Source organism: Pholcus phalangioides, unplaced genomic scaffold (genome assembly GCF_987345545.1).
Source record: "Pholcus phalangioides strain wild (caught in Gottingen) unplaced genomic scaffold, Ppha-v1.0 ptg000004l_1, whole genome shotgun sequence".
Classification (NCBI taxonomy): Eukaryota; Metazoa; Arthropoda; class Arachnida; order Araneae; family Pholcidae; genus Pholcus; species Pholcus phalangioides.
The window spans coordinates 47828729-47853386 of record NW_028301597.1 but is presented as its reverse complement, the minus strand read 5'-3'; the positions used below and the strand labels follow the sequence as shown (position 1 = coordinate 47853386).

The 24658-nt window shown below is 37.5% G+C and overlaps 2 protein-coding genes across 3 annotated transcripts; one reads left to right on the top strand and one right to left on the bottom strand.

Annotated features, from left to right (window-relative positions):
* Positions 1-720: 720 nt before the first annotated feature.
* Positions 721-20170, bottom strand: Nf-YB (nuclear factor Y-box B). 2 transcript variants are annotated; one of them, XM_089231637.1, is made up of 10 exons: positions 20136-20170; positions 20024-20086; positions 18209-18301; positions 17575-17651; positions 17303-17368; positions 13948-14015; positions 11726-11855; positions 11497-11575; positions 3231-3307; positions 721-933 (listed from the first exon to the last, which is right to left on the bottom strand). In XM_089231637.1, exons 3-10 carry the CDS (start codon positions 18288-18290, stop codon positions 904-906), a joined length of 609 nt encoding a protein of 202 aa, XP_089087763.1. In that variant the 5' UTR covers positions 18291-18301; positions 20024-20086; positions 20136-20170; the 3' UTR covers positions 721-903. The 2 variants fall into 2 exon arrangements, with proteins under 2 accessions (XP_089087763.1, XP_089087764.1); XM_089231638.1 differs by having other exon boundaries at positions 20020-20086; positions 20136-20164.
* A 203-nt stretch (positions 20171-20373) lies between these two features.
* Positions 20374-24447, top strand: LOC149087745 (EARP and GARP complex-interacting protein 1). The gene is made up of 2 exons (XM_089231636.1): positions 20374-20472; positions 23239-24447. The coding sequence occupies exon 2, from the start codon at positions 23252-23254 to the stop codon at positions 24401-24403; it is 1152 nt and encodes a 383-aa protein (XP_089087762.1). The 5' UTR covers positions 20374-20472; positions 23239-23251; the 3' UTR covers positions 24404-24447.
* Positions 24448-24658: the final 211 nt, after the last annotated feature.

Below are 24658 nucleotides of genomic sequence, written 5' to 3'. Positions count from 1 at the left end.
TGTACCTAGGCTGACAAAGATGATTTCTTCTGAATCACATTCCTTAGCCGAAATATTTGTAAGCTGAAACAATTTCCTAGTCTGAGGTTTCTATGGAAAATCATTTGATTCGTTCCAGGTTCTGCCCAAAATTTTTAGATAACACTGAGGAATGCTACAAAAAGGGCAAAAACTGACTTAAGGCTAAAAAAACAATTCCAATAATGATAAATGAGAATTTACAGGAAGATGACAGATACTGAAGATTTTTTTATTTCACACTAATGTACATACGCAACCAAGTTTGGAAGTGTACCTAAACAGTCTGAGTGTGTATCTAGTGTCGTCTGATTTTTTAGTACAGTCAAACCTCGTTAATGAGTCACTCTTGGGAGAGCAAAAATATGACTTAGTAAGCCATTGCTGTGCCAATTCCTGCCTGAAGACAATTGGGACTTCCAAAACGTGACCCGTTAAGCGGAATGACGTGTTAACCGGGTGACACACTAACGAGGTTTGACTGTACTGAATATTTGCACCGTTTATAGACCCATTGCTCTCTGTGGTGGGACTTTTTAACAGGAAGGTCGACTCTCATCCACAGAAAACCAACTTCAGCCGACCACTACTGTGGGGTTCGAACCCGGGACGTTGCATCATGTAGTTTGCCCCATGGAATTACCATCTGAAGTAGCCAAAGGAAGCACTTATTAAGGTTATTTCATTAAAAATATATCATACTTGAAAAAAGAAAACTGCTTTATTAATGTTTAATAAATAACAGTTTAAAAAAATGAAGTGTTTTTTTTCCTTCAACACTGTGGATGAATAAGTAACACATGAGTAGTTTTGTCACAAGGGGGTGCTCCAAAGAAAATGCATTATTTACAGAATTTTTCTTCCTTTGATTCAGGAATGAAGTAACTACATCTGATCTGCACAGGAGAACAAGATCTGAAATAAAGAAAATAACAAGACTCACTATCGAGGGGAAAAAAATTGTGTTCAACATTTACATGAATTATAACAAGGTGTCACTCATCAAGTTTGATCTTAGTCATCTAAAACCATGTATAGAATAATCAGATTTTATTTAAAGTAAAATTTAATTTTTATTCAAAGAATGTAATGGTGTTTGTAATAAAACTGACACCACTCAGAGTCATCTGTAGCTTGATCTATAACAACCGGAATAAAACCAAACTTGGTAGGAAGACTAATGACATGGGAAGGACGATTATAGTCCACCGATCACGAGAAGAACACTGGCTACGTTACGTCATGTCGGACGATTCTATTATTTACTTTTAGGTAAAACAACTGCCCATCGAGAATAGCGCATTAGCAACGGCGCTTTCCTGTTTGGCGTCTTTAGCGCTATTTTGGCCTCCTAGAAATTTCACTAAAAGCGCAACGGCAGTGCTCTCGATAACGTCGTCATCGCAGTGTTTTTGTTGCGCAAAGACCGGCTGTTCGACAGGCTGTCGTCTTAAGGCATTGTCGCATTAGATTCACAAAAATAAGATCTGGTTGAAATTTTCCAGAATTTATGTGGTAGGGCCTCAGAAAAATCACTTGGCCCGGGAAAGCCTGTGCTGCTCTTAAGACGGCCCAGCTGCTCGAGCACTTATGGCACATTATTTTAATACAAAAAATATATTTTTTATTCCGCAGAAGGGATCGAAAACTCCAGCCTTGTTTTAATAATCAGTTCCATGCATCAAGCTGAAGCCGAACACTGCTCGTATAAAACATTTTTGACCATGGCCCCTAGAAGGATGGGCTACTACACCAACTCCGGTCATATATCGCCATACGGTAATTTCCAACCAGTGGAGTGGGTGGGAAATGAAGGCTCCATCCATCGGTGGTCGCCCTAGTCTAGGTAGGTAAAGAACTTGCTTCGAATGTTGTATGCCCAGATTCGAATCCATGGACCTTGATGGTAACCTTCGTAGTGGCAGATGAGCTGAAGACGAAGGATGGGCTGACAAAATCCAGCCTATAGGAGAATTCTTACAATTTTCTTTTTTTTTTCCACACTGTAAATTCAGAATGGACGGCCGGTGAGAGATCCCAGCCAGGATCCCTGCTGCAGCATGAGAGGACCATTCTTCCGATGCCCTTAAGCATGGCCCCCACATCTTGCAGCCGGGCTCTCAGATTGGAATCTTTGACGGGTCACTCTAAAATGAATTTATAGTTGTAAAAAATGATTAGAATCATCCAGGGCATCGTATCTGTAAAACCTCTCTTTAACAGAACCTGTATTAAGTGGAAACCTGTCTTCAATGGAAGAAACTTGTGGTCCCATATAATGTCAAAATACACATTAAAAAACCTGGATCAAAAGGAACATTATACCCTCTTAATGAAAAATTTCACACAAACACTATCGCGAGCAATAGAACAAAGGATTACACAGTGCTCTACTAAAATGTTTTATGCAATCTATGCTTGCCAATTTGAGTTCACCATCCACCCTTAGATTAGTAAAAACAGTTTCTGTACTTGATGCTATGGTTTTTGATAAGACATATATAGGAAAGCAGTTGCTTTTTGAAACTGCAACAAAACTTTTTAGAAAAATAGGCTTTTCTACAGGATAAATCGGTGAAAGGGTTGAATTTCTAAATGTTATGCAAGACATAAAATTGTACACAAGCTGTGCTCATTCCGTGATTGAAATTTTAAGCAGGGCCAGAATTAGAGAGAGACGAAAGGGCAACTCTGAGTGGCAAAATTTAGGTGTTGGGGAATTTTAGGCGAGAACAAAAACACAGTTATAAAATCATCAAATTTTACAGTGGTAGGGACAGAAAAATCATGTTATTCTTATCCCCACAAAATTCCTAATTATGGCCCTGATGCAGAGGATTACATAAACATAGATGATAATGTATAAACTAAACCTGACATGACAGATATTGCGACACCCTGATTGATTCCGTTGAAGGCACACACACATAGAGGTGAAAGAAATCCCAAAAAGTTTTTCCACATGTAAGTGTGATTGGGAGACAAAAGAAAGTCTTTTTTAATAAACATACCATAATCAAACAGATCCACTTACTAACATAATTAGAGACAGAAAATTATCTCACAAAATTTGGGATGAAAATTATTGTATTATAAAATTTTTGAATATACACTAAAACTATTATTTATTAAAATATCAATATCATTAAATATATTCAAAAATCAAAAATATTATTCCCCTTTTCCCTTCAAAGACAATTTAGTTAACTCACCTGGTTTGGATAGGATGTATATATTACATTCTGCTGACCACCTTGATCAGAAAGCATGCCTGCTGTCAATGTTTGTGCTGCGAAATGAAATGACAAAAATATCAACATATTGATTTTTTTAAAACTGCATACACATTAGTTAGTCTGTTTCTGGACCTAATTTGTACAATTTGTAAATCTGGACCAGATTTGTGGATGCAAAATGAATCATCCATACAAATGGAAATGGTCAATTCTAATTTGGATGGTGTGACGGAAAGTTAACATATTTGTAAGTACAAAGATTTTTATAAACTCGCTGATGCGAAGATATATTTAGGAAAGCCAGAGAAAATTCAACTGCCTTTGCGGGTTATCAAACCCATGTACTTTCAATTGAATTCATTTTTTGAATTTTTCTCTCTTTTCTAATATAAGCTGCATCTGCATCAGACAGCTGTTATAAATCTTCGTATCGATAGCGAAGAGTGACATCAACCTCAGATAACTCGCCACCTGGTGGCATTGTCAGCAATTGTGAGCTTTGACCTGAGTTATGTCCGACTGTCCATGTATGGCCCCAGTTCAGTGCGCGCGAGCTCCAGGGAAAGATTGAGATATTCGTTGCATATGTAGTCTAGTACATTCACCCGGAAAGTGAGAGGACGTAGGTTCAATTCCTCGCAAAGGCAATTGAATTTTCTCTCTTTTCTAAATATATCTTTGCATCAGCCAGCTGTTAAAAACCTTCATATGGATAGCGGAGAGTGACATCACCCTCGGATATTTATCAGTGTTAACAAGTATCTCCCCCCCCCCCACATGCACGTTATATATGCTTCTTATATAAAATGCATGCATGCACCTCGTACACATTCCTCTGTGGAATTTCTAATGGATCAGTACATGCAAAAACTTGTTTTATATACATGGCCTAATGCATTTATGCTGTCTGAGTTATGCTTGTTTTGTGTTACTGGTGCTGCCATCTGTCTCGCATATTTTCAAGAGGGAAATGGCAAAACGCTTGAATTTTCATGTTATGTAAGTATTGTGTTAAAGGTCTGCCTGCTCTTTGCAGAGAGACTTTTCAAATCGGAGATCGGTTCACATTCATGCCTCAAAGTTGGAGAACACGCAACACCTCTAAACATCCTTTGGTATTTTAGGCGAGTATCTTATCGACCGGGCTACCGTGCCCTATTGTTTGAACCAGAGAACAGTGTGTTTACTGTAATTTATAAAAACCTACCAGTTCATCAAAACTGAGCAGTAGCTGTTATACATTCAGAGGTATATTTACAGAGGGGTAAGTTCAGAGAAGTTGCATATTTGAGGAATGAGTGGTCAAGAAAATTAGAATAGAATGGAATAAGGGTGGCAAAATTTATATAGCCCACAAAGAATGAAACATTGCCAAAAAGTGAGGGGGCTAGATCAGTGAGTGACCTAGATAGTTTGCAAACGTTTCAGTGACAAAAAGATGGCCTAAAGCAGTGTTTTTCCTAACCTTTTTCATCCATAGCTCCCTAACACTTCGATATCTCCTCCTTGAGATGGGAAGCAGGGGTGTATCCAGTCCTTCAATGTTCGTCCATGGCCCCATTTGGACCATATTTTTCTCCTGCTCTATTCAAAACCCCTCAGCTTCCCCCCCCCCCATCCGTGTCCGGAAAATTCACCGCCAGCAATTCACCGACCGGCAATTCACCGCTAGGAAAATTCACAGACCAACAATTCACCGCCATGCAATTCACCGCTAGGAAAATTCACCGACAACAGTTCAATGCGAGGGAGTGAGTGATTGAGTTACGGAGTGAGTGAGTGACCCAGTGAGTCAGTGATTGAGTGACCGAGTCAGTGATTGAGTGACTGAGTCAGTGATTGAGCGACCGAGTGAGTAAGTGATTGAGTGAGTGACCCAGTGAGTGACCGGGTGAGTGAGTGACTGAGTGAGTGACTGAGTGACCGAGTAAGTAAGTGATTGAGTGACACAGTGAGTGATTGAGTGACCGAGTAAGTAAGTGATTGAGTGACCCAGTGAGTGACTGAGCGATCGAGTAAGTAAGTGATTGAGTGACCGAGTGAGTGAGTGACCGAGTAAGTAAGTGATTGAGTGACCGAGTGAGTGAGTGACCGAGTAAGTAAGTGATTGAGTGACCGAGTGAGTGACCCAGTGAGTGACCAGTAAGTAAGTGATTGAGTGACCCAGTGAGTGACCAGTAAGTAAGTGATTGAGTGACCGAGTGAGTAAATGATTGAGCGGGTGAGTGAGTGACTGAGTGACAGAGTAAGTAAGTGATTGAGTGACCGAGTGAGTAAGTGATTGAGCGGGTGAGTGAGCAATCCAGTAGTGACTGAGTGACAGAGTAAGTAAGTGATTGAGTGACCGAGTGAGTAAGTGATTGAGCGGGTGAGTGAGCAATCCAGTAGTGACTGAGTGACCGAGTGAGTAAGTGATTGATCGAGTCAGTGATTGAGAGGGTGAGTGAGTGAGTGACCCAGTAGTGACTGAGTGACCGAGTGAGTAAGTGGTTGATCGAGTCAGTGATTGAGCGAGCGAGTAAATTGGTTAGTGAGTGAGGGAGTGAGTGAATGGTCAGTAAGTGAGTGAGGGAGTGAGTGAATTGGTTAGTTAGTTAGTTTTTAACGTAGTAGTGTCACAAATGATTAAAAAATCCGATTGTTCCGAAAACGTATTTATGATGAAGTGTAGATTTGAAGACACTTGGATTGGGCGTCCTCTTCGTCGTGGTGGTCGTCGTCAGCCGCGCTTTCACATTTGGAACTGCTTTCATGGAACGCGTAACGATTTCCCTAATACCAACAATTCTATAGAAGGATGGCATCGAGCGTTCCGACAGCAATTATCTGCTCACCACCCAGATACATGGAAGTTCATCGGTGCCATAAAAAAAGAACAGAGTTTGAATGAAGTTCGGATGGAGCAAATTGTAAGTGGACAAAACCATCACATTGATTAGGAGAAAGAAATACCGGGACTCTGCGCAGAGATTAAAGAATTTAGTTGATAAGTATCATCAAGGATGTGACATTAAAGACTATTTGAGAGGTATAGCTCATAATGTATCATTTTAATTATGATATCAATATTTGTGAGAAATGAATATTTTTCTCCCGTTTTTCCTTACATTTGCGTGTTATCTGTTTTTCTAGATTAGTAGATTGGAACCCTTTAATTATAAATATGTAAGGGAGGAAATCATGTCGAAAATTGTTAAATAAATACTGTATGTTTTGAATGAAAATTTTGTCAGATATTACTAATTAAATATTGTAGGTTTTGATTGAAAATTACCAATTAAATATGTATGTAATGAAAACTGTGTGAAAATTATCCTTCTAAAATACTCCTCTAACATTGCCCAAAAAGAATGTAATTTTTTATATCGTTTTTTGAAGCTGTGGTTCCGTGAGTTTCAGTTTTCGAAAATGTTATTTGTCACCCAAGAGATTTTATGTCCAAGAATTGGATGTTTAAAACGAGATAATTTCATACGATTTTTGAACTCACGCATATAATTTTAAACAATATGAGGCTATGGCTTTCTTTTACCAGTTTTGCTGATTGAGAAAATTAAACTTATCTTTATATTCACTTTATTTCATTAATTTGTTTTCCAGCATCAGTAGTAGGACATAATTATATGGCCTCTACAAAACGAACTGCGTCGTAGTGAACTAATATGAGGTGGGGATCATACATAATCACCGGTAAATGTTAGAAAATAACTAAAAGAGCTCTAGAACAATATTCTAAAAGTGAAAGCAATACAGCCAGACTCGGTTATAACGCCGAAATCCCGCGAAATCTTCGATGTCGTTATAACCGAGTTTAACTGTATTTAAAATACTGGTTTTAATAGGTGTGGCATCATCAACAACCAATTTCAATCCACTGCTGGATGTAGGTGTTCTCCTTAGATTTCCCCTCAAACGAAATGCGATATTTTATGAAATTTTCGAAACTTCTATATGGTAATATTGCAACAAAAAATTTAACAACAAATTCAAGAAAACTTCGACTATAAACGAGTAAAACCGTGACATTTTTCAAAAAGTCTGGATGGAGAAGAAAAAACAGAAAAACCGAACTGTCACGGAAAATACGAGACAAAATGCAGGACATGTGGTCACCGATGCTTAGACTAGATTTTTAAAGATTTTTAAAATCACCCCTACCAACAGCGAGCTCTAAATCCACCCCCGTCTTCAACATATAGGCTTGTGTCATCTGCGAATGAAATTATTTTACCGTTCTACTTAATTTTACATAAATCATTAATATAAACTAGAAATAATTATGACCCAAGGGCCGATCCTTGTGGGACTCTTTTCATTATATTTCAAATGTGCTGATTTTACCATTTATTATGGCAGCTTGTTTCCTATTGTAGTAATATGTTTTAAACCAATATAGTACATTACCTCATTTGCCTGCTGAGAAGTGTTTTTATTTGTTAGAATATTTAAATCAACATAATCGAATGTTCATTTTAAGTCTAAGACTGTAAGTCAAATGTCAAAATTCAATCCCCCTAATAAAGAGGGGGGGGGGTTGAAAGGTTATATGGAGTAATCATCACTGAGCCGAAATCCCTGAAGCCATAAATATAAAATTTAGTAAGCATTATATTTTATTACCAGTTGTTATCCGCGGCTTCGCTCTCGTGTGTTTTTGCAATCTCAAAATTTTTCTCACCTCATAACCCCTATGGGTGATGAACTTTCAGAAATCCTGTCTTAATGTGTATGTACATTATAAAATATAATACTAACTAAATTTCATATTTATGGCTTAAGCGACTTCGGCTCAGTGCTGATTGCTCCATATAACTTTTGAAACCCCCCTTAGGGGGTTGAATTTGGAAAAATCCTTTCTCAATGAGTCTATATTACAATATTGATCTAATGTAATACTTATAGCTTCAGCTGTTTCGGCTCGGCATGATTTCAACGTTGACCCCCCCCCCCCTCTTATGACGCCCATAGGTTGTCGAATATGGAAAAACCATTTCTTAGTGAGTAGTGAGTCTTTACGTCGTGAAAAAAACTATTCACAAAATTTGATATTTACAGCTTCAGCGGTTTTGGCTCGGCGATGATAAATCAGTCAGGACATGGTATTTTATATACAGTACTAGGGGGCTCTGCCCCCCTACCACCTTTGGCGGCCAACCCCCCCCCTTTTCTCTTCATAACATATCTTGTTTATTTCGTTTCACTTCATCAGTGTGCTATGGAAAGGGACACGTGAAAGCACCAGCTTACAGAAGAAGCGAATTTTATAATAATAAAGCAACAAAAAACAAACGTGATTCATCAAGTAACCCCAGAAAACTTCCCCATGGGGGGGTCCCCAAACTCCAATTCGTTGAATTGTAGTGGGGGCCCTGACTGGGTTTATCTCGGGCTACCAATGTGTTGCAAATTTTACAATGTTAAACAACAAAAATCAATGAGATTCATCCAGGGACACCCGAAATGAAACCTGTCAACTTTTCCCATGGGGCCCCGACCTGAAGGCTTGTCGGACATACCCCCTGTGAGTGGCCACGAAAATTTTACATTTTTATCAATTTAAAAACGAATAAATCCAGAGCCCACATCCAGTAACGGGGACCCAATACGCAGATATTTAGTGGGGCACCCAGACACTGGATTTATCTCGGGCTTCCGCTGTTGAAAATTCTACAATGTTAAACGACAGAAAAGAATGAGATTCATCCAGTGCCCCCAAAATGAAACGAGACCCCTGACTCGGAAGCCAATCGGGCATCCCCCTGTGAGGGCCACTGCAAATATTCATTTTACCAACGAATAAAATCCAGCCCCCCCCCCCTCGCAATTACCCTTGACTGAATTCGCAAATTTTATGGGGTCCCAGACTGGATATACCTTGGGCTTCCACTATCGCAAGGACCCCTGGAAATGAAACCTTTTAACTTCCCCATGAAGGTATATGTGCAATCCCCCGGGTACCCCGACCCTGTATGTTTGGAGCACTGGTGACATATGTATATTTTACGTATACATACCTCTCGGCATGACCCCCACGAGGGCAGGGCTGACAGGGGCCGGAACGTTTCTTATCGCTTTTTGATATTTTCACACTATAAATTAAGCACAGAGGGGCCCGTGAAAAAGCTGGTTTGGGGGCCCGCTATCTATTTCAGCTTAGGGGACCTGCTGTAGGATGTGGGAAACTCTGGGTACATGCACATTACTTGGTCCCGATGTGTCAAATGGGTCCCGATATATGCAAGAGTTAAATGAAAACTTGACCCCAAAATCGTAACCGACTTCCGTAACACAAAAACGTAACAGATTTCCATCACTCAAAAAACGTCACCGACTCCCGTAATAAAAAAATCGTCACTAATTTCCGTTGCATAGGAAGTATATATATACGTATATAGTAAATATAGAGTACATATAGATACGCACTAAGGTGGGATTCCTGAAAGTTCATCACGTGAAATCGCGGGTAACAGCTGGTTCAGCAGAAAAAAAATCCATTGGTTACTGATGATCAGCGATGTTTTTTATAACATCAATGTGATAACAGGAGATGATTTTAAGCATTTTTAGGAAGTTAATTCATCGCGTATCCACTTACTTTATTATCTTTTAATTCTGTTATTATCCCTTTTAACATTTCATTAGAAGTTTCTGAGTAAAACAGAGTTAATGGAATTTTGTTGAATATACTATCTTATATTGGGCAACAGCAATTTGTAATTTATACAAATACAAGGCCACAACAGGCAAAATGCCCAGCGAGAAAAAGATGCCCAATAAATATGCATGTCATATATTTAAAAAATACAGCAACCCGAATCCGTATCATCTGAATTTATTCTCATAAAGTCATTATTTAAACTTTCCGCCATATCCTTAGGACATGGCACTTACTCACTCAATAGATCACTCACTCACTAGATCGCTCACTCACTCACGGACTGACTTACTCGCTCATTGAATCAGTAACCCACTCGCTCACTGAATCACTTACTCACTCAGTCACTCACTGGGTCACTCACTCACTCAGTAACTCAATCGCTCATTCCCTCGCTAACTGACTCGCATCGAACTGTCGTCTGTGAATTGCTGGTCGGTGAATTTTCCTAGTGGTGAATTGCATGGCGGTGAATTGTTGGTCGGTGAATTTTCCTAGCGGTGAATTTTCCTAGTGGTGAATTGCATGGCGGTGAATTGTTGGTCGTGAATTTTCCTAGCGGTGAATAGCATGGCGGTGAATTGTTGGTCGGTGAATTTTCCTGGCGGTGAATTGTTGTCGGTGAATTTTCCGGCGGTGAATTGTTGGCGGTGAATTTTCCGTAAACCCCCCCCCCCCCATCTAGGAGCGAGACCCATTTTATTTATTGGATTGATTTTTAGAATAAATTTATAGTGAGGTCAATCTCAGGACCCATGGGCTAGAGTTCAGTGAATTTTCCTCTTTTGGAAGGAGGGTGTGGGGGTCTATGCAGGGCTATATCAGCATTCATGAGCCCAGAGAAAAAGTGATGTTTTCAGGGTCCGTAATAAGCTAGAAGAGTAACAGCTTACACATCAGCATACTTACTCTTGAGAAGCATGGTATCAGATCTCATCACATAGGTTCCTATGGATCCATGTCGTTGAGATATGAGATGGTTTTATGGGCATTACTGCTGGAATGTGGAAGTAGTGTAACAAATTTTTTCCCCACCAATACATAAAAGCTATATTTCTTGAATATGAATTTTTCTCATGACTCACTCACTGCCCCCTCCCCCCACCAGTTACTTGTCATGACTCAACTGACTCAACTCAACCTCACTTGTCATGATTTTCACCCGCTGATCCCTTAGAATATCCTAAAACCTCGGGAGCATATGGCTCCAGGTTGAGAAACACTGACCCAAAGAACAAGGGACCGGGACACTGAGAAATCAAAGAGTGACCTAATGAGTGTGTAAGCTCGAGTGGCCAAAAGCGTGGGGCAGAGAGCAAGGGACCAGGTCAGTGATCAAAACAGTGACAATGAAAGTGTGCAAGAATGTTAGTGACCAAAATAATTACTTACAGACAGAGGCTTATTTATAGGAGCGCGGGGGGGGGGGGGGGTTGTGGTCCAAACCCAGAAAACCTGCCTAGCAAAATTTGTAGTTTAATCACTCTACTGATTATGATGCAGGAAAAAATATAAAGATGTAAAAAAAAAGATGATGACTATAGCCTAAATTTACACACAATGACAGAAAAAAAAACTCTTTCTTACTATAGCCGCCATCTTCCAAATCATCCATAGATGAATCTGCTGCGGCAACTGTACTGATGGTTTTATCACCTTTCATTGACTGGAATAAAAATTATAATTCAATGGGGGAAAAAAAAGCAAACGCGATAAAACTCGCACTAAATATCTTTGATCACTGCAGAACTATTTTGAAGAATGTATATTAATAAATTGCAAAATATAAAAATTGAAACAAATTTGTGCTGCTTACCTCCCTATACTTCTGTAAATAAAGTTTCAAAGGCTCAACGTAATTATCAAAACCTAAAGTTGACATAGCAAAGAGAATATCCTCTCCATTGATCGTCTTTCTTTTCTCTTGATGGCAACGATCACTAGCTCTGTTTTTTTTAAGGAATCAAGGAATGCATACATACTGTCTCCTGTTTTTAAAATGTAATAGTTCAGTAGGACCCCGATATCTAGACCAGACCCACCACGGATAACACAGACCTTACAGATATTGAATATAAATGAATGAATAAAGTCATAAATGTTGGAAATCACATTTGCAAAAAGTTATTTCTAATTCCTATACAGTACAGCAAAAAAGATAAATTAAAAATAGCATAAATTTGCATGCGACACTTTAATGTGATTGCAGTCTTTCAATGCCTTCCGTCATAGAGCCCTGTTGAATGTTTCATGGAGCACCACGGTGCTCATGACAACATTTCAGATGTCTTTGTCTAGTCCAATGCCAAAATAAATTCCTATTGGCTCCTCTGCTAGACGGTCCTCCCAGGATTCTGTGTTGTATTGCTAGCATCTACCCCCCCCCCCCCGGTCTGTTATATCACTCCCTCAAGAGGTGATGTCATTCATTTACAGAAATACTAGTCCAGTCCCTCCACCTTTTCACAACTCATAAAGCTCTTGTTACCACATGCTGCAGCATTTTGTGAACCAATTTGTCGTGACATTAAGGCATTTGACAAGCATTTTATAGTTCTTTGACTACGAGACGCAGACAACCCCGCAGGTAGTAAATTGTAACACAATTGACACGTTTAAAAATAAATACCATAAACATGTTGGGGTAAATCGAGAAGCTATCCATACTTAGAATAAGACAACCATACGTATTCTTTATGGGCATTGTATAATTTCTATCATGCGTATATATTGTTTATAATTTTTATTAATTGCATTTTTAATTGGGTTGATGTATTTTTGAAATATATAACATCCATATTTTTATGGGCATCTTTTTCTCAGCCACCTCATTGGGCATTTTGCCCGTTGTGGCGTTCTATTTGTATTTCCTACATCACTGTAACGAATCAGGATGGCAGCCTTCTCTGTTGCTTTGTTATATGAGGGGATAATCATAATCCTATGTTTAGACCCCAGTGACCGCTTAGCTACTGGAAACCATCCGGAAGTCCCACTGGCATACCGTCACAAGTCAAAGTCTGCTTTAAATAGGGTGGGGGTGTTGAGGTTGTTTGATGAGGAAGGGGGGCAAAGTCGGGTGGCTGATGTCCCATCTAAATTTATTTCTCATGTAGCATATATTTCTATTATATATTTTTTGTGTGAAGGGTTCTCCCAGGGAAGATGGTCTTGTTAAATCGTTATTGTGTAACAATACTTGTTACACTTGCTTTCAGTGGTTGGCCACTACTACTAAACCATACACGCACCTCGTCCATATTCCTCTGTGGAACTTCTAATGAATTGGCACATGTTGGAATGTGCGTGTCCGCATTGTGAACCTAATGTGAAGTTTGTTTCTGTGTAATGCTTGTTATAGTGCTGTCATCTGCCCCCTATTTTTCAAACTATGAGTGAAGTGTAATGATTGCAGATTTTATAGCTGTAGGCCTGTTGCTATCCATGGAAAGACTTTTTAATGGGGAGATCGGCTTGCATTCGCACTTCGAAGTTGGGAACCACAGAAACCAGTGGTTGGTTGCAGACTTCTGCCGGAGTAGTTGTGTTTTGTTTATGTTTCTTTGTTTAAACATGCATAATCTTGAATGTTTTAATTTTAAAACTGGTTTGTGTATGTAAACTATTTTCTTATGATGTCAGACTTTCTATCAACGTAGTGTTTCCAACGGATGATTGATCCTAGAAAAAATAGAATCAGTTAACTGCACATAATTTCTCAAATCAATTTACAAAAAGTACCTCAGGTAACTCAAACCTAGGTTAATCGAGATCCTACTGTATTAACAACTTAGTTGCAGAGAATGAATAATGAATGAAAAATTTAAAAAATTAATTTGTTTAAAATGTTCATTTCTACTACAAAATCTTAGGGGGGGGGGAACTGCAAATAATAAGCATTAGTCTATAATCCGTATTAAGAAGTTTCGATATATTTTTACCTCGCAATCAGTGAATTATGGGTAGAAAAATGTGATACTGATTTGATTGCAAAAGTTTACGGCATCACAATTTATAAAACAGTGCATAAAAGGATACTCGCTGGTTATAAAACTGACAAATTCAGACACACATTCCTGCACGCATTCTTTTGCATCTTTTGCTATCTGAAATGATCAAAAAGAAATGAACATGCATAGATACCTTCAAAGAATTCATCAATAATTTATATAAACAACTCATAAACCATGATTGCCATAAAAAGTCCCGTTTTTGTTAGTTTTGCTATAATTGTTAAATTCAAAAAAAAAATTGCAAGTATAATTTCTGATAATATACACCAAACATGGGAACTGAAATAAAAATTGTTCGAGGTAATCAATGTGCACGTACTAAAAAAAATATTTTTTTTCTCAAGAAGATTCACTAGGGCATGTGCAAAGCAGTGTGAAAAATGAAATTTTCTGCAAGATTGACAAGCACCAATGTTTTGTAAGATTACTTAAAAGCATAATTTTTAACTGAACAATTTTATTATGAAAAATCCTCCACAGCCATTTCCTATGGTTTTTGTATGGTGGTCTGGACTTGCAAAACGAAAGATAGTTTGAAATCGTTGTAAAATAGTGTCTTAGAGTTTCGCTTATGGCTGTTCGAGAGATAAGGCAAAGGAATACTCGTAACGTTTCAAAAATATGTAATAAACATAAAGTATTTCCATGTATTCAAATATAAATTAGATATTAAAAATTGTTACTGTAAGGAAAGTCCATAAAACTTGTGTTTTCAAGCATAAGTCAATCAGATATCACATATTTTCCAATAAAATTTTTCAATCATAATACTCATTTTTATAATATAATACTCATCATTTAAAAAAAAATATTCATTTTTAAAAAATATATATTTAAATTTTGGACTTTTTTTTGTTTGAAGTATTGTTTAAACAAGCTTATATGTTTCTCTTGATGGCAACATTTTTTGCCAAATCAGGTTAGTGTTTTTGTAAGTAAATCAGCAATTAATGTGAAGAGTAAACAAAAAATAAATGATAATTCCGAAAATAGCGGAATTACAGTTTATTATTATTATTTTGGAAATTTATACTTATTCTATTAGTTAATTTCATTCAGACATATTTATTGCACAAAAGATTGTTTTTCTTGGGACCACTTGAATGTTTGTATATTTCTCTTAATTTATGTAAATTAAATAATTTAATTAAAATAAATTAGTTTAGGATAAGGTAGAGTGGAACACCTCTTCAAAACTTGTTTGTTTTGCAATTTTTGAGCATGAAATTTTTAATTACAGTACAAGTACTCAAGATATTTCAAGCTTGAAAAGCATAGTTTTTTGATTTTTAAAATTTGTTTTGGACTAAATGAAGTGTAATAATGTGCAGAAATTACTTTGAAGGCTCATGCGGGAAAGGGGGAGAATTGTTAAAAATGCAAAGGGCTTTTGAAATAATTGAGGATACAAATGAAAAAATTCATTGAAAAATAGTTTTTACCGCAAACAAAACTTTTTTTCAAAGTTGGCTCTGTTATAGAAGACTAACGAGCAGGCACTCAGCTTCATTCTTGTCCCGATGGTTGACTTCGGCAGACATTTTTCTTTCACATTATATTTTTTTTCTTTCCATTGAGCAATCGAGAGTTAAGATTTGGTAACAAATCCAAATGGGATCCTTGGTCAGTGTCATATTTTTTTATTCTCTGAAGACGACACCCATAGTATGTCGAAATACATTAGGAGTTTTATAGTTTCCTTGCATTTGCCTTTTTTGTTGGTGATTTTTCTGAGTATCTGTATTATTATGAAAATAGTTTCTCTCTCAAATTTTTCTTCTTTTTTTTTATCTCATCTCATGTGGGACTAATCCAATACAGCTGCTAAATATAGTTATGTATCACATATTGGTGATGAAAAAAAATGAATTTGTGGTATACCTGACTGTCTTACAGCAGCACATCGAACATTGGTCGATAGGGGATCTCCAGCCATTTTGCAAATTAGCTGGTCAAAACCCAAATCATTTCTGCAACTCTTACTTTGGCTAAAATACTTGGCTTTAGCAGTAACATATCCCCTCCCCTCATGCTAGAAGCATGAATCTGCACTGTCCTTTGAAAAAAGTGAGAAATGACATTTTAAAGTTTACTCTACCCATGTTACTCTATGGAAATGATTTTCCTAGAATTTTTTGTAGTATGGGTTTCAATAGGGATACACATTCACATTTCAGGCAAAACTTAGATAACAAAATAAGGTGTTCAACCAGCAGATTTTAAAAAAAGTGAAAATTTGCAGGTTCAGAACAAATATCACCAACATAACCGGAAAGAAAAATATTGTCATCAAAAGTTAAGACAGTGCCACAGGTCTTTTAACAACAGTAAGTGAAATTAATCATCACACATTTTTATCTGAGGGAAAATCTGTCACTGGAACTTTGAGTATAGACCTTGACTACTTTGTTTTAGTTAGACTATGCCACTCGTTGAATAGACGTACAAAGAACCTTGTCTTTTTTTGTTAGTTTTTGTTTTATAACCTCAGTTCTCATTACTTAATCATCACTAGAGCCTGGATTTTGACCTTTTTTTAGCATTAATGCATATAAATGCATAAAACCAAAGAATTTTCTGAATAAGTGCATATTTTTGAAGGTTTATTTAAGCTCAATCACTTTTTTACATATTTTTTAAAATAAATATTGCTCATAATATTTTCATACCATCGGTTTTTTTTTCTAAGGTAGGATTACGGAAATTAATATAGATGTTTGTAAAATAGTGTTTTCCAAATATCAACCATTTTATTGCACCGCTATTTCTAGAGTGTTAAATTTTTTTCGAAATAGTGTAAATTTTTTTTTGTTTTACAAACTAGAAATTGAAAATGCCGAAATAAAAAATATTTATACAAATACAATGCCACAACAGGCAAAATGCCTAACAAGGTGGCTGAGAAAAAGATGTCCATAACAAATATGGATGTCATATATTTCAAAAATACAGCAACCCAATTAAAAATGCAACTACAAACAATATACAGGTATTTAGGTAAATATGTAGTAATAGAAGTTATTTGTATATACAGTATACACATATATGGAGATATCTTTGTAAATTAATATGCACTAAGGAATAGAAAATATGCATTTTAAAAAGTATATACTTTTTTTGTATGGTAATTTTTTTAATGTATATTTTCTCATTTTTGGTACATATTTCGGAAGTTTTAACATTTTTACAATTTTTAATGCATATTTTGACATTTTTAAGATCATGTTTTGGTATTTTTAAGTGCATGTTATGGCATTAAGTATGTATATTTACATATTTTTAGAGCATATTTTGTGGTTTTTTTTAGTGCATATAATCCGGGCTCTAATCATCACATTGTGTATGCTCAAACAATCACATCATCACATCAAGATGCTTACCTTGCCTGACTTTGGAATAGCATTCTTCATGATGCGTGCAACATTAGCTATAGGCAAAAACCTATCCTGAAATAAAAGTAAATAAGTAACAATAACATATCAAACTTAATTAGAGGAAGATGGTAATGCAAATACCTCAAATTAACATACATCAAAACAGTTTCTTATCATAAAAATAAAGCTTCTTTAATTATTTAAACTCTTATAAAAACTCCAGACAACTTGACACAGTGAAACCTGTCTTGGTTTGCTAAAATAAAATAATGTTTAACCTGTTCCCGAAGAGGCTCTCCATCTTTATCAGTACCTTCCATACTGTCTCCGGATATGCCCAGCGTTTCATCTCCATCTGAATGGGAAAGATTTTTGTATCAACCAAGTTATATTTATTTTTTGAATGACATGCAATAATTACTTCCTGAGCAAACTTCATCTCGTAACATCTATCAATTATAAGCGATTACAATATCTTCAAACGGGGAAATCACAGAGGAAATGAAAAATTAATGATCAGGGAATAAACATGATGGCCCACCTTCGCCCCTCCTGCCTACCTATACACTTTTTTTTGATGGACACAAAGGAGATGATCACCCCCTCATACGTGCCTATGCTCCCAATCATTAAATAATGATACCTCTTTCAAAAAAATAATGGGTACCCATGTCACCCACGAAATGAGACAATACTGCTGAAGTTTCGCACAGTCATCATCAGAATTACTGTCTTTAAAGCCTGATTTATTCATGTGCACCTCAGAATCACTTTCCATATATCCCTCTATTTCTCTTCCAGAATTAATTATCTTCATTAGCCGAGGTATGACTGTATTTTCCTTCCACAAAATATAGAAAAAAAATTGTAACAAATGAACTACAAAGTTTGTGTTATTTTATATATATTCACCTTCTGTATGTATAACATAATGGCCGCTTCCAGTCAAAAAACTGTCACCAAGTGCTCCATTGCCACTCTCACCATTATCCATTTTCTTTTTTGCTAAAACAAAAATTTAAAAACTAAATCATAATAGATGAATACCAAAAATTCATTTTACAACAAAGAGGCTGCTGTCACGCTAAAACAATTCATCAAAACTCTCCCCTTCTCCCAACCCAGATGTTGTACCAGAAACTTCCTGTAAACAAATCTTCCATACATATCAATAACAAAAGTTTAAAAGTTTTTGACCGTGATCCAATACAATGCCTAGCTGTTATAGAGCCAGAATTTGACTAAATAAAAGATTACATTAAATCAGCGTTTGACTGCATACATATTTTACTTTGCTGAGGTTTCAAGCAGAGATTGAAATGTTTAAAACAAATATCGAATATGTATCTTATATTCAATGAGATTAAAAAAATGGCCCTTTCAATCGATTTTCCTTCATGACCTTCATAAATTGCCCTGTGCAGTAAGTAGAGCTCCATATCTGTTTTTCCCGCAGGTTTCTATGATCCCATCTTATTTGATTTTAACCCATGCCCCACCCCAATAACCTGCCACAGCTACCCCTTTTAATTGTGACTTTTTACCTGTAGCCTCCACAGAATGTACTAGGGTCACATTGGGAGCTCTCCCCCCCCCCCCACTTAGAATTGTCGAATTCTAATTTTGCTACGGTTTTGGCCCCTCGGTGGCACAGAATTGCTCACTAAGCATCTCCGACATCATAAAAATTCAAGATGGTCACCAAAGGCTATCAGTAATTTCATAATGAATACAAAAACAATAGCGAGAAAATTGAGGAGGGATTCTGAAATCCTCAAAGAAAGTGTTGGCGACAGGATTCACCACACCATTACATTTGCATTGAAAGTACCTGCTTTGGCGAACCCAATGCCAACTACTACTAAACCAAACATGCACCTCGTCCAATTTTCCTCAGTGGAACTTCTAACGAACTGACACATGTAGGAATGTGTGCGTGTGCGCATGTAATGAACCTTCCGTGAAGTTTGTTTCTATGTAATGTTTGTTATGTATAGCGCTACCACCTGCCATCAATTTTTTTACCTTTGCATGAAATTGATTGAATAGTATATCGTTGTAAGCCTGTTGCTCCCTGCGGCATCTTTTTAACATCTTTTTAACACTTTTTAACAGGGAGATCGTAAAAAAAACCCAATACCAACTGGAATTTTTATGCCGATAGCTGTTTCAAACCATTTCAGCAGCACATTTCGGGTAGGAAACTACGGTACCACGCCGATTTCTGTCAAACACTGAAGCATGCCCTCATCAAGCAACCCCCTGCGACTAGCGTTAAAGATAAGTCAATGAATGCATGTTATTCGAATTCTGGGGGGCCCCAGGGTAAATACCCCACTTGCTCATACGAAAATCAGGATCTAGGCACGGGCCCCGAAACTATTGGCGATTTCTGTAAAATACATTATTTTCAACGTAGCCTACACATTTAATAACTTGAAAACAAACACGAGGGGTTGAGGGCGAAAATCCTTTGCCCCAAGGCCCCCCCCCCTTCCCTTCGAAATCGGTGAGGTTGCCCTACGGAAGAGCTTAACGATAATTAATTATGATTTTGAGGACAATGGACATCAAGTTTATATATTTTAGATGTATATACTTAATTATATTAGAATCAAACACAGTAGTTAAACGAGGTTTTACAAGGGAAAAAATTTCTCTTGAAATAAATTAAAAATCGCCCTTTATAAATTATAACAGGAAAAAATAAATATTTTTCATACTGACTGTCTTCAAATCTTCGATTTCAAAGCTGGAAAATAAACAAGATTTTGAAATAACAGCGTTTAACAGTTACAGTTACAGTTGAATTAAGCAGGGCTATCCGAACAGCGTTTAATTTGTGACATAAACAAACTCCATTCAAGTTCGGACGCAACCACGTGCTGGTTCCTTTTCGCCTTTCTCTGTGTTAATTTTAATTATATTAAATCCATGATCAAAATGAATTTTAAAAATATAAATTTATTTATTATAAAAAATTTATTCATTATTCAATCCCTATTGATTTATTTTTTACATTATGCTTTTTTTAAACAATGTATTTTTTCTGTTTATCAACTTGTGACGATAAGTCCACATGTTTAGTTTCCCCACACGAATATGTTGTTATGTTGACAATTGGAAATCGAAAACGACGAGTGGCGATATTCGGCAACTATAAATATTATTAATTTGTAAGGAATTCGTTAACATTATTTCAAATTGAAGTACTTCTCTTACAAATACTTACAATTGTATTGCGTTTTTAGCTTATTTGTAGTATATTTAATTACAATTTCACTGTAAATTGGTCATGCTCCCTCCCTTGTTTAGGAGTGTTTATTTTTCGGAAATCACGTTGTTCACATGGCTTTTTCCACAAGGAGCCCCGCGGGTAAAAGCTATAGTATAATCCACCCCTGCCAATTTCGGTGCCTTTTTTCTGCGCCAAACACGCTTGGCGAAAAGTCGCCGTATTGTATTTCTAAACATCTTTTACCCAGTAATATACAGGATGTCTCAAGAAAGGTAGATATTGTCTAAAGTGGTGTTTTTCAACCTGTCTTATGTCGCGGGGCCGTCTTAAGAGTATCACGGGCCTCTTCGCTGTGCCTGGGTGGGCCCATGCCTTAAGACCGCACTGGGCACACACGAATCCACTGTTGAACTTCTGTGGCACTCTTAAATTGAGATTTTCAAAAAGAGTGGTTTCGATGATTTAATTATTAACCCAGACAAAACAATTTGTTGCTAATTGTTATAAAAATATGACATTTCTAAAACAAAACTTGAAAAACGTTAGGAAATTATGTTTGGACCTCTTTAATTTCCATTAAAAACTCTGAAGAACCCATAACAGAAACATCACAGGAAAGTGATAGCAGAGACACAAGAAGCTGTAATGAAACAATAAAATGATTGATAGGAAAACACATAATAGACATATCTATTGCAAATTGAATATCTTTCGCTGTCTAAATGCTCTATAACCGCATAAATTCTGATATACAAACAGTGTCCCGATACATGTCTGTATGGGAAGCGTTCTCGATGAATTTGTTGAGTGGTTCAGCGATTTTTCCATACATTAGGTACATATAGCCTGATCTGTGTTCACCTTAAAAATGAAAGCCAGCAGAGGTGATGCCGATAGTATGTCACAATGACGAGAGTGTAAGAGGGTGGTATATAAGGAATGGTGGCAAAGAAGTAAAATTGTTCACAAGAGTTCTGTAAGGCGCTCAGTGCCATAAGCAAATAGTTATGACACAGAGAACGCATGTGGATGATTTTTTACGTGGTAGAATTATCGGCCGCCTGGAATGTGGGCGTACTCAGATGGAAGTATCCGAGGAACTTGGAATTGCCCAAAGTGTCATCTCTAGGCTTTGGCAACGATTCCAAGATAACGGAAATGTCAGTAGACGTTACAGTACAGGTCGCCCCCCGAGTTACAACGCCGAATGAAGACCGGTATTTGGCAGTAACTGCCAAAAGAAGCAGATGGAGCACAGCATCCAACCAGTCTCGTCAGCTATCTGCAGCCACGGGTACCACAGTTTCAAGGCAAACCGTGTACAGACGTTTGGGAGATATTGGTCTATATGCTCGCAGGCCTGTTCAGATATGTTCCGCTCACTGCAACTCACTGTCAGCAGCGATTAGCCTGAAGTAGAGAACATGCAATGTGAACATCGTCACAGTGGCCTTGTGTGATGTTTTCCGACGAGTCCAGGTTTAGCTTGCAGTCTGATTCACGTGGGACTTTCATATGGAGAATGCCAAATACCCGTTACCACCAAGACAACATCATTGAACGACACCGTTACGGTGGTGCAGTATTGCTCGTTTGGGGTGGAATTATACTGGGTTCCAGAACAGATCTGCATGTTCAAAACGGAACCATGAAAGCCCAAATTTATCTTGACATCATTCTGGAACAACATGCATGTTTGTTTAGGGGTGTCATGGGCGCAGAATTTGTGTTTATGGATGACAACGCCCGTCCTCACCGAGCAAACGTTGTAAACGAATGCCTTGAATCTGAGGATATACCCGTATGGAATGGCCAGCATTCTCACCTGACTTGAATCCGATAGAGCATGTGTGGGACATGCTTGGTTGACGAGTTGCAGCCTGTCAACCACCTCCTACATGTGTACCGGAACTTCGGAGAGCATTGCTTGCTGAGTGGAGTGATCTTCCCCAAGATCAGATCGATAATTTGATACTCAGCATGCCTAGGCGTTGTACGGACTGTATTTTATCGCATGGGAGACATACAATGTATTAACCATCATACCAACCATGTAATAGTAAGTTTTTGTAAAGGAGATATTTTTTACAATTGCTCCAGGGAGCAAAAATCATAGTTTTTATGAATGGTATCATACATACACCATCGTTTTTGTTCTTTATCTTTTGTTTAATAAATGGGCTTTATGAATAAGTAACGTTTGTTTTGTTTCTGAACCTTTATTTGCCGGAGCTGGCATTATCCTCAATTTATGGACATGTGTGTATTTCTGCAGAAAATGCAAGCAGATTAAAATTTTTGTTGATAAAATTATCAACAAAATAAGATCTATCGCTTGGAAATTCCTAAAATATAACTTATCGCTCAAAAATGCTTAAACTATGACCAATACCTGGAAAATGCATAAAATATGACTTGTTATAAAAAATATGGCCATCAAAATACAAGCTATAATAATAATATAATGTACATGATCACATGGATGAGTGCTGTTTCAAGTTATATTATTTCAGAAATGGTGCAGTATTTTTTTTTATTGTGTACTTCCTTCTTTAACGAGTATATAACCATTATAAACATTTTTATTTCCTGAAAACACACCTTTTTGGCTCTCGTTGAAATTTCTGTTCGTATACTTCAGGATTTTTGTAACTTGCAAATTAATCATTTTAATGTGATCAGTTTTTCCTCTTCAATTCTGTAGGTACTGGACAAAAATGGAAGACGAGGCACCAATAATTTATGGACTGGAATTTCCCGCTCGAGCTTTGGCGTCGCAAGCAGCTGAAAGTGAAACGGCCCGTTTCTTTGTTGGCACACAATCTTTGAAGTTTGAAAATCAGCTGCATCAGCTTGATTATGACGAAGAGACAAACACGCTAATCAAAACTGTTTTCTTGCACAGTGCTGGTGAAATCTGGCATCTCAGTACATCGCCGTCGGATCCGAGTCTTCTGACGACCTGTTACAACTCAGTGACTTCAGATGGTAAATGTGAGCTCCGTGGTGCCATATGGAAACTGCCTGAAGAGGACAGTTCGAGCAAAAATATTTCTGGCGATGATTCTGCCTCATCTCCTCCACCCCTTGAACTAGTCTCAGAACTTGAATACGTCGAAGGTAATGGGGAGTTGAGAAGTATCATATGGGAACCAGTACAGGGTAAAAGAATTTTTTCTCTTTGTGAAAATTCATTGCAACTGTATGATCTGGAGAGCGACTCCAAACTAGTCATGCACTCAAGTTCGCATCCAGAGAGCCTGAAAGGAAGACCTAGGTTCACATCAGCTCGTTGGAATCCGCACCACAATCGCAACCTCATAGGGACTGCTATAGACTTTTCAGTCCGCAGCTGGGACTTGAGAAGCCTGAAGCCCGCTTGGTCTATAGAGAATGCCCACACCCAACTTGTTCGTGAACTTGACTTCAATCCAAACAAGCAATATTACCTCGCAACCTGCGGTGACGACTGCAAAACCAAGTTCTGGGATGTCCGTAATTGCACTAGTCCTTTGATGGTTTTTTCAGACCATTCGCACTGGGTATGGAGCGTGAGATATAACAACTTCCACGATCAGCTAGTGCTCACATCCAGCAGCGATTCTAGGGTTATTCTATCCAGAGCGATTTCCATATCTTCTGAACCTTTGGGTCACATGATCGATGACGAAGATTTAATTGATGAGGAAGAACGTAAAGCACACCAAGCGACTGACGGTGTGATATCAGTTTATGAAGAACACGAAGATAGTGTCTACGCTGCTGAATGGTCTTCTGCTGATCCGTGGATTTTTTCATCGCTGAGCTACGATGGACGTCTCGTAGTTAACAAAGTGCCTCGTGCTGAGAAATATAAAATACTGATATGAATGTTGCCGTCCTCTAATGATGGAGAATGAATTAATTTTGCAAATATGGGGTTTGTTTGAAGTTATTGACTTGAATCTATCATTTATATGTGATATCTAAGAGAAAATCATATCACTCTGCTTTGGGGATTTAATAAAACTTATTTTTAAGTGCAACAGGCTGTCTCAAAATTGTTTGCACAGTAGGTATTTCTGCAACCATTGACTTTAGTAACATACTTTTAATTACAAAGGTTTTCAAATGATATGCAGTTA